This window comes from Salvelinus alpinus, chromosome 15, assembly GCF_045679555.1.
Source record: "Salvelinus alpinus chromosome 15, SLU_Salpinus.1, whole genome shotgun sequence".
NCBI classification, from domain to species: Eukaryota; Metazoa; Chordata; class Actinopteri; order Salmoniformes; family Salmonidae; genus Salvelinus; species Salvelinus alpinus.
This window is the reverse complement of record NC_092100.1, coordinates 15,825,725-15,839,203: the sequence shown is the minus strand read 5'-3', so window position 1 is coordinate 15,839,203 and position 13,479 is coordinate 15,825,725. Positions and strand designations below refer to the sequence as shown.

General features: G+C 44.0%; 2 protein-coding genes across 6 annotated transcripts in view; one reads left to right on the top strand and one right to left on the bottom strand.

Moving 5' to 3' along the window:
- The window catches only part of LOC139540454 (ELAV-like protein 1), a 229,130-nt gene that overhangs the window by 46,226 nt on the left and 169,425 nt on the right, over nt 1-13,479 (bottom strand). The gene's annotated exons all lie outside the window — the stretch shown is intronic.
- The window catches only part of LOC139540452 (polypyrimidine tract-binding protein 1-like), a 28,368-nt gene that overhangs the window by 12,235 nt on the left and 2,654 nt on the right, over nt 1-13,479 (top strand). For 4 of the 5 annotated variants that reach the window (XM_071344288.1, XM_071344287.1, XM_071344291.1 and 1 more), the window contains 12 exons: nt 2,455-2,518; nt 2,615-2,787; nt 3,034-3,180; nt 5,948-6,106; nt 6,200-6,310; nt 6,498-6,687; nt 8,095-8,175; nt 8,455-8,591; nt 10,890-10,923; nt 12,654-12,746; nt 12,874-13,090; nt 13,265-13,342. In XM_071344288.1, the coding sequence (XP_071200389.1) occupies nt 2,455-2,518; nt 2,615-2,787; nt 3,034-3,180; nt 5,948-6,106; nt 6,200-6,310; nt 6,498-6,687; nt 8,095-8,175; nt 8,455-8,591; nt 10,890-10,923; nt 12,654-12,746; nt 12,874-13,090; nt 13,265-13,342 (1,484 nt within the window). The remainder of the gene's footprint in view (nt 1-2,454; nt 2,519-2,614; nt 2,788-3,033; nt 3,181-5,947; nt 6,107-6,199; nt 6,311-6,497; nt 6,688-8,094; nt 8,176-8,454; nt 8,592-10,889; nt 10,924-12,653; nt 12,747-12,873; nt 13,091-13,264; nt 13,343-13,479) is intronic. The other variant, XM_071344290.1, reaches the window with a different exon arrangement.

Sequence of the window (13,479 nt, the reverse complement as noted above, 5' to 3'; positions counted from 1 at the left end):
TTTACATACAGTAAGTTGACTGTGCCTTTAAACAGCTTGGAAAATTCCAGAAAATTATGTCATGGCTTTAGAAGCTTCGATTAGGCTAATTGACAACATTTGAGTCAATTGGAGGTTTACCTGTGGATGTATTTCAAGGCCTACCTTCAAACTCAGTGCGTCTTTGCTTGACATCATGGGAAAATCAAAAGAAATCAGCCAAGACCTCAGAAAAAAATAATTGTAGACCTCCACAAGTCTGGTTCATCCTTGGGAGCAATTTCCAAATGCCTGAAGGTACCACGTTCATCTGTACAAACAATAGTACGCAAGTATGAACACCATGGGACCACGCAGCTGTCATACCGCTCAGGAAGGAGATGTGTTCTGTCTCCTAGAAATGAACGTACTTTGGTGTGAAAAGTGCTAATCAATTCCAGAACAACAGCAAAGGACCTTGTGAAGATGCTGGAGGAAATGGGTAGAAAAGTATCTATATCCACAGTAAAACGAGTCCTATATCGACATAACCTGAAAGGCCGCTCAGCAAGGAAGAAACCACTGCTCCAAAACCACCATTTAAAAAAATAAACGGACTACGGTTTGCAACTGCACATGGGGACAAAGATCATACTTTTTGGAGAAATGTCCTCTGGTCTGATGAAACAAATAGAACTGTTGGGCTATAATGACCATCGTTATGTTTGGAGGAGAAACGGGAATGCTTGCAAGCTAAAGAACACCATGGGGTTGGCAGCATGTTGTGTGGGTGCTTTGCTGCAGGAGGGACTGGTGCACTTAACAAAATAGATGGCATCATGAAGGAGGAAAATTGTGGATGTATTGAAGCAACATGTCAGGAAGTTAAAGCTTGGTCGCAAATGGGTCTTCCAAATGGACAATGACCCCAAGCATTCTTCCAAAGTTGTGGCAAAATGGCTTAAGGACAACAAAGTCAAGGTATTGGAGTTGCCATCACAAAGCCCTGACCTCAATCCCATAGAACATTTGTGTGCAGAACTGAAAAAGTGTGAGCGAGCAAGAAGGCCAACAAACCTGACTCAGTTACACCAGGTCTGTCAGGAGCAATGGGCCAAAATTCACCCAACTTATTGTGGGAAGCTTGTGGAAAGCTACCCAAACGTTTTACCCAAGTTAAACAATTTAACGGCAATGCTACCAAATACTAATTGAGTGTATGTTAACTTCTGACCCACTGGGAAAGTGATAAATGAAATAAAAGCTGAAATAAATCATTCTCTCTACTATTATTCTGAGGTGTATGTAAACTTCCGACTTCAACTGTATGTATGTTTTAAATCAGAATTGAGCTTGGTTTACTCTTTTCTTTATTAACATGGGTTTATAGATTAAAGAGAATATTTGGATACCAAGAAAATAACATTTAAGATGGTTTCAAGCTAACGGATGGTTATTTTTATTTTTTTATTTTACCCTTATTTTACCAGGTAAGTTGACAGAACACATTCTCATTTACAGCAACGACCTGGGGAATAGTTAGAGGAGGGACGGGGATGAATCAGCCAATTGGAAGCTGGGGCTGATTAGGTGGCCATGGTGGTATGAGGGCCAGATTGGTGAATGGAGCTTTTAGCTAATGAGTTTTGGGGGCTTTGGTCCACACTATGAGGAAAGCGTGAACGGGTCACCATCTGAGCCGTCTCCAACCCCCACTAGTAACCACCCGGGGTTGGCTAGACTGCGGGGGTGATGTACCGCCAGTGACTCTGGTTTCTGTTCCCCCTCCCTCCCCCACCCTCATTCTTGCAGTTTGGTGACACAGAAATTGAGTTGTTTTTTCCCCTTCCCTTTCTGGTTCTCTCACTAAAACCTATGCCAGTACTGTGACCCACAACACCCATAGTTGCGTGCATGCACGTACAATGCAAAGGCAGTGGGGGTAGGAGTTTAGTGTGACCATAGAGGACCTAATGAGGTTAGCAATTCTGTCATTGGATCCCCATCAGTCTGCATATGGTCCCATCTATGCACATTCTTCTCTGCTTTTGTCTGCGAATGACGTTGGGACGTTGGCCTCACCATTTGGTCATCTACTTGTAGCTCGGGTGTGGTCCTAGAACCTTTCCTGTTAGCTAAGAAGCTGACCCTTTCCTGTTTTCCTGTTCCCATTGTCACAAGGCGATGCGTGCTGGTCCGTGTTTGACTCAATGGGTCACCCGTTTTGAAGGCTAGGCTGTTGAAGGAACATGACTACTAGGCTATCTGTTAGTTTAGGCTGTGATGGTGACGACCTGTGATTGGGACAACCCGTGCCATTGTCAATATCGGTCTCCCCATTGTTTTGCAAGGTCAAAGTGGATGGTTTACTTAGTGGCTATTGTTACACGTTGTTTTTGTGTTGCCAATGTATACGGGAAGTTGTTTCTCCTTTTATAAGTTCATGCCGGTGGTGAGATTCTGCATTGGTCTCAACATGTCCTTTCCCCTTTGCAGAGAGGATCAGACGAGCTTTTCTACTGCGCCTCAAACGGACCCAATATAATGACCTGCGCAGCAGGTTAGTTTTGAAAATGCACAAACGTTTTAAAGTTCCAACACATCTATTTCTCCAAAAGGATGTACATCCAAACTGTGCTCTGCATTTCTTCCACAGCCAATGGCAATGACAGCAAGAAGTTCAAAGGTGACATAAGGAGCCCGGGCATCCCGTCGCGTGTTATCCACATGCGCAAGCTCCCCGACGACATCAACGAGGCTGAGGTCATCTCCCTGGGCCTGTCCTTTGGTAAAGTCACCAACCTGCTCATGCTCAAAGGAAAGAACCAGGTAAGTGTTCTTACATGCATTTCTATTCCAGAACTAACACACCTGATTCAAGCCCAGGGGCTACAGCAAAATTGTGAAATGTCTGGGGGGTCCCCGAGAAGAGGTTTGAGAACCACTGGCTCATTAGCTCTAGCAGGTGGTGGTGGTTGGTGGTGGTGGTGGTAGTAGCCGCCAAGTGTTATCCAGAAAGGAACATGCAGTGCTGTTCATAGATGTTATTCTTATTGCATTCTCCTGTGTGTCCAGGCTTTCATAGAGATGAACACGGAGGACGCGGCCCAGGCCATGGTGAGCTATTACGCCTCTGTGACGCCCGTCATCCGCAACCACCCCATCTTCCTGCAGTACTCCAACCACCAGGAGCTCAAGACTGACAACTCCCCCAACCAAGTGGTGAGTCACGTTCATGTAGTGTGCATCCTTCTCAACTGTTCACAACCCTTTATCTGCTCAGGTGTACTCTTGTGGAAGGCCATAAGAAAAGTTGTAGGTTTACATATGGACTTGACTCAAGGATTCTTCATTCAGATTGTTTTTTGTTTGTAGGAAGCGCTGAGCAAAGAGTGTTTGAGGCTTAGAGCATGAAGTGGGTTTCCTCTTTAGAGATTTTGGACTGGCCATGGAAGCTATGGGCTCTAGCTCGCCCCTCTGTTTCCTGTTTTCAGGGTCAGAATGACTCATTTGGGAACTGTCTGTTCTTGCCAGGGCTTGTGTGGTTGCACAAGCAAACCACCTGTCTACTTGTCAGCATCGTAGCTGACAACAGCCAATCAGAATTAAGATTGTCCATGTTAGCGAAAATGGAGCTGTCGGCATTCGACTGCTAATTTGTTCAACCTCTACCTTTTGCAGTGTGTTTCACAAGCTTAAAGGCTTGTTTACCTTTCCCTGCATATCTTGTGGTTGAGTGTGTAGGTTGTACTATGCGCCCTCCAAATGAGGCACTCCCCTGGGAGACTGCATGCCAATGGCGACCAATGGAAGCCACAGCTGTGCTCTCTCTGCTCCCCGCTCAAATGACACCGCTCTTAGTCTTATCTGCTCATTGACCCATACAGTGAACATAAACACTGCTGCGGTGCACATGAACATTCCAAGATGTTTGTGTTTTGCTGATATGAAGTTTCTCTCCATGGGGTGTTTTTCTTCCCACCAGGTGTATTACACTCACAAATAGGCCCCAGAGTTTCCGCTGATGTGTATACATGTCATCTTTCCCCCCCCCCAAAATGTTTTTTTTTTACGGCTATTTCTCTTGTGAATGTCAAGCAACTAGGCGCTTGGGCTATATTGCTAACCTGAGTTTATTCAGTGAGGTGAAACTTAAAGATCTTAACTTATTTAAATGTTTTGTGTAGAACACAGATGACTGTCTGTGGTAGAGGTCGACCTAAGGCATGGCCGATTTTAATTAGGGCAGATTTCAAGTTTTCAGAACAATCGGTAATCAGAATTTTTGGATGCCGATTACATTGCACTCCGCGAGGAGACTGCGTGGCAGGCTTGACCACCTGTTACGCGAGTGCAGCAAGGAGCCAAGGTAAGTTGCTAGCTTGCATTAAACTTATCTTATAAAAAAAACTGTCTTAACAATCACTAGTTAACTGCACATGTTTGACATTTACTAGCTTGTCCTGCATTGCATATGATCAATGCGTTGCCTGTTAATTTATCATCCAATCACAGCCTACTTTGCCAAACGGGTGATGATTTAACAAGAGCATTTGCGAAAATAGCAGAATCATTGCACGAATGTACCTAACCATAAACATCAATGCCTTTCTTAAAATCAATACACGGAAGTATATATTTTTTTAAACCTGCATATTTAGTTAAAAGAAATTAATGTTAGCAGGCAATATTAACTAGGGAAATTGTGTCACTTCTCTTGCGTTCATTGCACGCAGTCAGGGTATGTGCAACAGTTAGGGCCGCCTGGCTCGTTGCGAACTAATTTGCCAGAATTTTACATAATTATGACATAACATTGAAGGTTGTGCAATGAAACAGCAATATTTAGACTTAGGGTTGCCACCCGTTCGATAAAATACGGAATGGTTCTGAATTTCACTGAAAGAATAAACATTTTGTTTTCGAAATGATAGTTTCCGGATTTGACAATATTAATGACCAAAGGCTTTTTTTTCTATGATTTGATATTTGATAGAGCAGTCTGACTGAGCGGTGGTAGGCGGCAGCAGTCTCGTAAGCATTCATTCAAACTTTACTGCGTTTGCCAGCAGCTCTTAGCAATGCTTGTTTCAAAGCTCTGTTTATGACTTCAAGCCTATCAACTCCTGAGATTAGGCTGGTAATACTAAAGTGCCTATTAGAACATCCAATAGTCAAAGGTATATGAAATACAAATGGTATAGAGAGAAATAGTCGACGCGTCATAATTCCTATAATAACTACACCCTAAAACTTCTTAACTGGGAATATTGAACCACCAGCTTTCATATGTTCTGAGCAAGGAACTTAAACGTTTGCTTTTAAAAAAATATATTTTGTGGTATTCAATTGGTAGCAGTTAGTCTTGTCTCATCGCTGCAACTCCCGTTCGGACATGGGAGAGGCGAAGGTCGAGAGCCATGCGTCCTCCGAAACACAACCCAACCAAGCCGCACTGCTTCTTGACACAATGCACATCCAACCCGGAAGCCAGCCGCACCAATGTCGGAGGAAACACCGTACATCTGATCAGCGTGCACTGCGGCCGGCCCGCCACAGGAGTCGCTAGTGTGCGATGAGACAAGGATATCCCTGCCGGCCAAACCCTCCCTAACCCGGATGACGCTGGGCCAATTGTGCGCCGCCCCATGGGCCTCCCAGTCATGGCCGGCTGCGACAGAGCCTGGGCTCGAACCCAGAGTCTCTGGTGGCACAGCTAGCACAAGTGTTCATTCAAGTATTGTTGTAATTGTCATTATTACAGAAATATATAAAATCTGCCCATTTTATTTATACATTTTTATATAAAATATTTAAAAAAAAAAACGTTGTCGGCTTTCTTTGGTCCTCCAATAATTGGTATCGGCGTTGAAAAATCATAATTGGTCGACCTCTAGTCTGGGAGTCACGTCAGCTCTACTCATTACATTTCTACCTGAGCTTTTCAACTCTTCCACTGAACCACCCCCCTCTCTTCCCCTCCCCACAGAGAGCCCAGGCGGCACTGCAGGCGGTGAACGTAGTGCAGGCGGGGGGAATGCCCATGGCAGGGGTGGATGCCTCAGCCGGCATGAGCGGGGCCAGCCCCGTGCTGCGTGTCATAGTGGAGAACCTCTTCTACCCCGTCACCCTGGACGTGCTGCATCAGGTAACACACACAGTCTTATAACACACTCACTACATGTATGAATGTGTAGGTCTACGTTTGTATTCCCCCTGACCATGCCGTCGTCGCTCGCAGATCTTCTCCAAGTTCGGAGCGGTGCTGAAGATCATCACTTTTACCAAAAACAACCAGTTTCAGGCCCTGCTGCAGTACTCTGACGGCCTGACCGCTCAGCACACGAAACTTGTGAGTGGCACTCTCTACCTATCTCAATAATACACAGCACTTCATTGTATTCTTAGATTCTGACTTGAATGTGTTAAAATTTTGAAAATGTGGGAAAGGAATACTCTGAAAGAGGAATGAGCAAATCCTGGATATTTGGACACTTTTATGGATAGTTTAATGTTGAAACTGTTGCCCTGTGGTGAAGTCTTTAGACGGGCAGAACATCTACAACGCCTGCTGCACCCTCCGCATCAACTTCTCCAAGCTGACCAGCCTGAATGTGAAGTACAACAACGACAAGAGCCGGGACTACACGCGTCCCGATCTACCCACGGGGGACAGCCATCCCTCAATCGACCACCAGGCTATGGCTGCAGCCTTCGGTGAGTACTATGGTAAATATGTTTAAAATACCTCCGTCCTTTCTCGCTTTTCATTTAGACACGACTGAACAGGTGGGGAGCTACACTACATGACCAAAAGTATGTTGGTACCACCTCCTCGAACATCTCCTTCCAAAATCATGAGCATTAATATGGAGTTGGTCCCCCCTTTACTGCTATAACAGCCTCCACTCTTCTGGGAAGGCTTTCTACTAGATGTTGGAACATTACTGCGGGGACTTGCTTCCATTCAGCCACGAGCATTAGTGAGGTCGGGTACTGGTGTTGTGTGATTAGGCCTTTTTCGCAGTCTGTGTTCCAATTCATTCCTTAGGTGTTCGGTGAGGTTGAGCTCAGTGCTTTGTGCAGGCCAGTCAAGTTCTTCCACATCGATCTCGACAAACCATTTCAGTATGGACCTCACTTTGTGCACGCTGTGTGTCGTGTGTCATGCTAAAACAGGAAAGGGCCTTCCCCAAGTTGGAAGTTGGAAGCACAGAATCCTCTAGAATGTCATTGTATGCTGTAGAGTTAAGATTTCCCTTCACTGGAACTAAGGGGCCCGAACATGAAAAACAACCCCAGACTATTATTCCTCCTCCACCGAACTTTACAGTTGGCACTATGCATTGGGGCAGGTAGCGTTCTTCTGGCATCCGTCAAACCCAGATTAGTCCGTCGGACTGCAAGATGGTGAAGCGTGATTCATCACTCCAGAGAATGCATTTCCACTGCACTAGAGTCCAATGGCAGAGAGCTTTACGCCACTCCAGCTGACGCTTGCCATTGCGCATGGTGATTTTAGGCTTGTGTGCGGCTGCTCGACCATGGAAACCCATTTCATGAAGCTCCTGATGAGCAGTTCTTGTGCTGACTTTGCTTCCAGAGGAAGTTTGGAACTTGAGTGTTGAGGAAAGATCATTTTTACACGCTTCAGCACTCAGCGTTCCCATTCTGTGAATTTGTGTGGCCTACCACTTCGCGACTGTACCGTTGTTGCTCCTAGACGATTCCACTTCATAAGAACGGCACTTACAGTTGACCGGAGCAGCTCTAGCATGGCAGAAATTTGAGGAACTGACTTTTTGGAAAGGTTGGCATCTTATGACGGTGCTATGTTGAAAGTCACTAAGCTCTTCAGTAAGGCCATTTTACTGCCAACATTTGTCTATGGAGATTGCATGGCTGTGTGCTCAATTGTATACACCTGTCAGCAACGGGTGTGGCTGAAATAGCCCAATCTACTATTTTGAAGGGGTGCCAACATACTTTTTTTGTGTGTGTATATATTGTATATGACTGACCCCTGTACCTTTCCCCTGTCCAATAATTTGAACATTTATATTTGTGTAATTTACAATAAATGGATCAATTCAAGCAATTTATTAACACTCCTCTGTATCCATGTGTTTTCCCAAGGTCCTCCCGGGATTATCTCGGCCAACCCATATGCGGGAGCTCACGCCTTCCCCCCAGCCTTCACCATTCAGCAAGCTGCAGGTTAGTTGGCTCCTCCTCTGACGCTCGGCTTGCTCCTGACCAACATTGGATTGTACATAAGACTTTTTCACTAGCACTTTACATTTAAAGGGGGAAACTGGCCTCATCTACTACCATTGAGTGGCTACACTGACTACTTTGATACTTTTGCAGACCTTGACCAATGAGCAGATTAGCAGTCAATTGTTGGGCGGCTTCCTGTCCAGCCGTTTATCTGTCAACCCTTTTCGAAGTTTGTTCACTGATTTGTTATCCCGCTCCATTTGGTTCCCTCCGCAGGCCTGACGATGCAGGGGGTTCCTGGAGGCCTGGCCCATCTGACCATGCCTGGGACTGCAGCGGCTGCAGGCAGAATGGGCTTCCACCAACTCACCGGTGGCAACTGTGTTCTGCTGCTCAGTAACCTCAACCCAGAGGTTAGTCCTGCCTTGCCTCCCTCTCGCAGAGTTTCCAGCTGTGAGCTTCTCTGTAGATGTGGGTTTCCTTCCTATTTCCTACCCTGTTCCCCCAAGTGTGTACTTTCTCTCTTTTCCTTCATGCATTTTTAAAGGAAGTTGATTGTCATAAGTCTGGGCTACTCAACACCATATTTTGTCCCACCAGGTACTTACTTTTAAATCCATGAGAGGAAGTGAATGAGTGCACACTTTGGGGAAAAGGGTAGAGAATTGGACTGCAGCCAGTATGTGGAGAGAGCTGCTTCAGTGGGCCCACATGAAACATGCCAAGTACATTGATGGCTGTGTATTATATGCTGGCACTCGGTGTTAAAACATTTATGTTAATGTACCACGTCTATTGAAAATGTTTAGAATTCAGCCCCCCCTTCTCTCTCTCTCACACACACACACATGCATTAAGTCATGCCTAGATGATATACAGCAGCATTAAGCTGGGGCGATATTACGATAGCATCTTCTGACAGCCATGATCGATGGTGACGACCTCGTGATGTGACACAATGGTTTAGCTTAATTCACAAAAAATGTTCCTCTGTCGGATGCCTGGGCATTTAGACTATAGCCTAAAACGATTTATCTTTTAAAATAATGGACACTTCTCAACTACCTTGTCTAGCTTATTACCCAAATACATGTATAGTAGCCTACGAAGGTGTAGTTGATGTGACTTTCAAAAATGAACAAGAATGAGTATAGGCATAGGCTATTCTCAATGACAGCTTTATGAGAGAGAACAAACAACTTATTTTTCTATTGTTTCCTGAGGCAAATAAAGCAGTTGTGAAAATAGTAGACTGCTTCTATCCAGCCTATAACCTAACTCTCTACGGTAAGACACTGTGGTCATATTTTGCTCTTCCACCAGAAAGGAATATCAGAACATTTTTACCAACCGGTGCTTCCAGGCTTTCTAAAACATATTTTGTCATGATTCATCCAGTTGCATTCGATTTCGCGCTTTTGCCCAATTGTCATTTTAGCTTAAATAAAAATAAAATAAAAAAATTTGTGGGGTGGCTAATGTATTTCATAAGGTTTTATGGGCACCTAGTCATGATAGGACAAAGGTTGAAGTCGCCCAACCCTAATATAGCACCCCCTTTTTCTCTGTCAACTCCTTCAAGAAGGCATTGCATACAAGTCCAGTGTAGCAGAGCTCTTGGTTTCTTCTTCCCTAGTTTTCTTTCTTTATCTCCTGTGTTGTACCATCCCCGTTATCGGTGTTTCACAGGCAGAAGATACAAACACTTAGGATGTACAAACTTCATGAAGATACATTTATGTTGACTCATTCAATCATTATTATAATTCTAAATATTGGCATGTTTTCATTAAATCAAAATGCAGATTCGCTTTTGCGTCCTTCTCATGCATACGAACTATAGTATTTACCATCCAGGCAGTAGGACCTACATACTGTATATAAACTGTGTGGAATTTCTATTAACGTTCAATTTCTCAACATAATGTTACCAGTCCCTCTTCATCTACTAAACATGATGCACTTTAAATTGTTCTTTGAGAAATCATTCCCGTAACCTATCACATACATTTAGAGCCATTTTTCATCCAATTTAGAGCCATTATTGCTTTTATCGTTTGCATGGCCTTCAGCTTAAGCCCAACCAATATTTATACAATCATTAATTTAAAGAGTGTATCTATTTATGTTAATGCCAATGGTACACTTAAACTCAGACAGAATTATAGAATAAATATTGTCTCAGCCACTCATGTGTATCATTCCTCCTAGTTTCATTGTAGGTTCAGTGATCTTTACATGATTGAAACCCTTTTTAAAGCACATTCTATACTGGATGGAACACTTCATATTTCTTTGTATACTGACCTTGTTTTTTTACCTCTTTCTTGTTTCTCTCTGTCCCCATTCCCCCTATCTCACCCTCTTTAAAAAAAAAAAAATGTTTTTTATATAACCTTTTTTTTTGCCAAACTGACTGCACGCCCCATGTATCCATTTTCTTTCTCTGAACCATTACACCACATCTTCAATACACACCACGTATAAACATATCCACTCATCTCTGCTCATATCATATTGTTACATAAACCACCTCCACATCTCCCCCCCCCCCCCCCCTCTCTCCTGTCCAATTTATTAACCCTCCTCATGATCCAACCCCCGTGGAACTGCCTCCGCTGTGGATGATATGTTGAACCTCCACTATCCTGCCTCCGATCTTTTTCCTGTCCCTTCTTCCCTCCGCTGCCTTCCTCTGCTGTCTTATAAAGAGAGTTACGCCCCAATGCCTCTTTATTCTTTTCGGTATGTTGTCATTGGCACCTTTTTTAAAATTATTACTACTTGTTTGTTCAGTTCTATTTTTAATAACCAGTTTGTTTCAGATGTTTTGAGTGTCTTGTTTTGGTTTCATGCGTTTTGCGTGTTGATTTGAGAAACTTGGTTGAAAAGTTGCAGCATTTTCAGTGTTTGTGTCCACAGGCATAGCAAATGTTTTAAAGGAATAGATTGGTCAAAAATGTTTCCTTATCTGAAATGTGTCTATAGTTGATATGGTTTGAGTCTGGTCGTCAACTTCAGCCAAATTGGTAAAGAATATATGTGGACCTTAAAAGCAATGCAAATTTCGACCTCCCGGGTGGTGCAGTGGTCTAGGGCACTGCATCGCAGTGCTAGCTGCGCCACCAGAGTCTCTGGGTTTGCGCCCAGGCTCTGTCGCAGCCGGCCGCGACCGGGAGGTCCGTGGGGCGACGCACAATTGGCCTAGCGTCGTCCGGGTTAGGGAGGGTTTGGCCGGTAGGGATATCCTTGTCTCATCGCGCTCCAGCGACTCCTGTGGCGGGCCGGGCGCACTTGCTAACCAAGGGGGCCAGGTGCACGGTGTTTCCTCCGACACATTGGTGCGGCTGGCTTCCGGGTTGGAGGCGCGCTGTGTTAAGAAGATATGGTTGAGTTGTGCTTCGGAGGACGCATGGCTTTCGACCTTCGTCTCTCCTGAGCCCGTACGGGAGTTGTAGCGATGAGACAAGATAGTAATTACTAGCGATTGGATACCACGAAAATTGGGGAGAAAAGGGGATAAAAAAAGAAAAAGCAATGCAAATTTCGTGCCGATCTCAAGGCTAAATTTTTAGGTCCCACGCTATATAGATATTGCTGACTAGTCTCTTTAATACTATTGACCAATTTCATGACCTGAGAACCTATGAATAATTGTTTTTCTCAGAGTTTACTATTCCCTTAAGCATAGTGGAAATTACAAGACTGCAGGTTGTGCATTTGAATTGATAAGAATATCTTGTGGGAAATTCAGTGAGATGCTGTAACTTACATGAGATTTTATAATTTGTCTGTTCAGTCATAGTTTTCATGGTAAATTTGCATGCTGGATTTTTTTCATTTTGCATGCCCTTTTTATGAATGCTGTATCAATTGCTTTTGGTTAATGGTCAGAGTACATATGGCCAATTTTTTGCATTGCTTAGGATCCTTATTCTTATTTCTGACTTTTTTTTTTACCATTTAAGGGTCTTCAGTCTTCAATGTTATTTACCAATTCAACAGGGAGGGGTCACTTGGTAGACACGTAATTTCCTCCTTGATAAACTACATAAAACCCTAATTTTCCCTTTACCTTTTTCCATCCAAGTGTAGCTATGTTTTGCAGTTCCACTGCCTTTCTCTTTGAGAATTCCAATTCTTTGAGTTTATTTAAACCGATGTCCAAACGGTAGCCTACTCTTTAAAACATTTTTATGGACATTTATGGTGTAGTAAAGTCACACAAACTGTACCTCTGAGTAATTCACACTAGTGGCCATGATGCAACATGTTAATGATCAGTGGCTTCAGTCGCTCTTGGCAGAATGCATTTCACCCCCTTCTCATTCGACTAAATGGAGGAGCATCTTGATTGTGAACTGAAGTTATTCATATACACAAGCTTCCCAATGGGGCCCAGATAGGTGTTAAAATCTTAAAGGGGCCCAAAGACATGGGTTCAAACAGTTGTTCTCTCCCCCTCCTGTGTGAAGGTGTATATGGTGATGTAATGAGAGTGAAGATCCTGTTCAACAAGAAGGAGAACGCTCTGATCCAGATGTCTGATGGGACTCAGGCACAGCTAGGTAAGGCCCAGCTAAACTTTATTGGAAAGGAATAATCCAGGAAAAGTAGTGCTAAACAAAACCATATGTAGGGAGCGATGTACATCTTGGATTAGAAGACTCAGTGCTTAACCTCTGCTTCCAACAGCAATGAGCCACCTGAATGGCCAGAGGCTACACGGGACAGCGCTGCGTGTCACCCTGTCCAAACACACCAACGTTCAGCTGCCCCGTGAGGGCCACGAGGACCAGGGCCTGACAAAGGACTACAGCAACTCACCCCTGCACCGCTTCAAGAAGCCCGGCTCCAAGAACTACTCAAACATATTCCCTCCCTCAGCCACCCTGCACCTCTCAAACATCCCGTAAGTAGACCGGAGGCGTTTCTGCTGCAATGAGCCCACTGACTCTTTCGATAGCTGCTAGTCCTCAGGTACCACTTTCATGGTACAGGAAAAACTCAGCCAATAGCTACAGTATGTCTTGGTGAACTACTGCTAAAGTCTTGTCAAGTTTTACAATTGTGTCTTTCTTTTTAGTCCCTCTGTGGTTGAGGATGACCTTAAGATGCTGTTTGCGAGCTCTGGTGCAATGGTCAAGGCCTTCAAGTTCTTCCAGTAAGTTATTTTTTTCCCCATTTAAAAAAAAAAAAAAAAGCCATGTTTTTATTATTTTCTATCTGGTTGTGTGGGTGATGTTTTAAGGAAAGTCTGTATATTGGACTGTATGGCAATTTTTTTATTTTAAAGTCTGT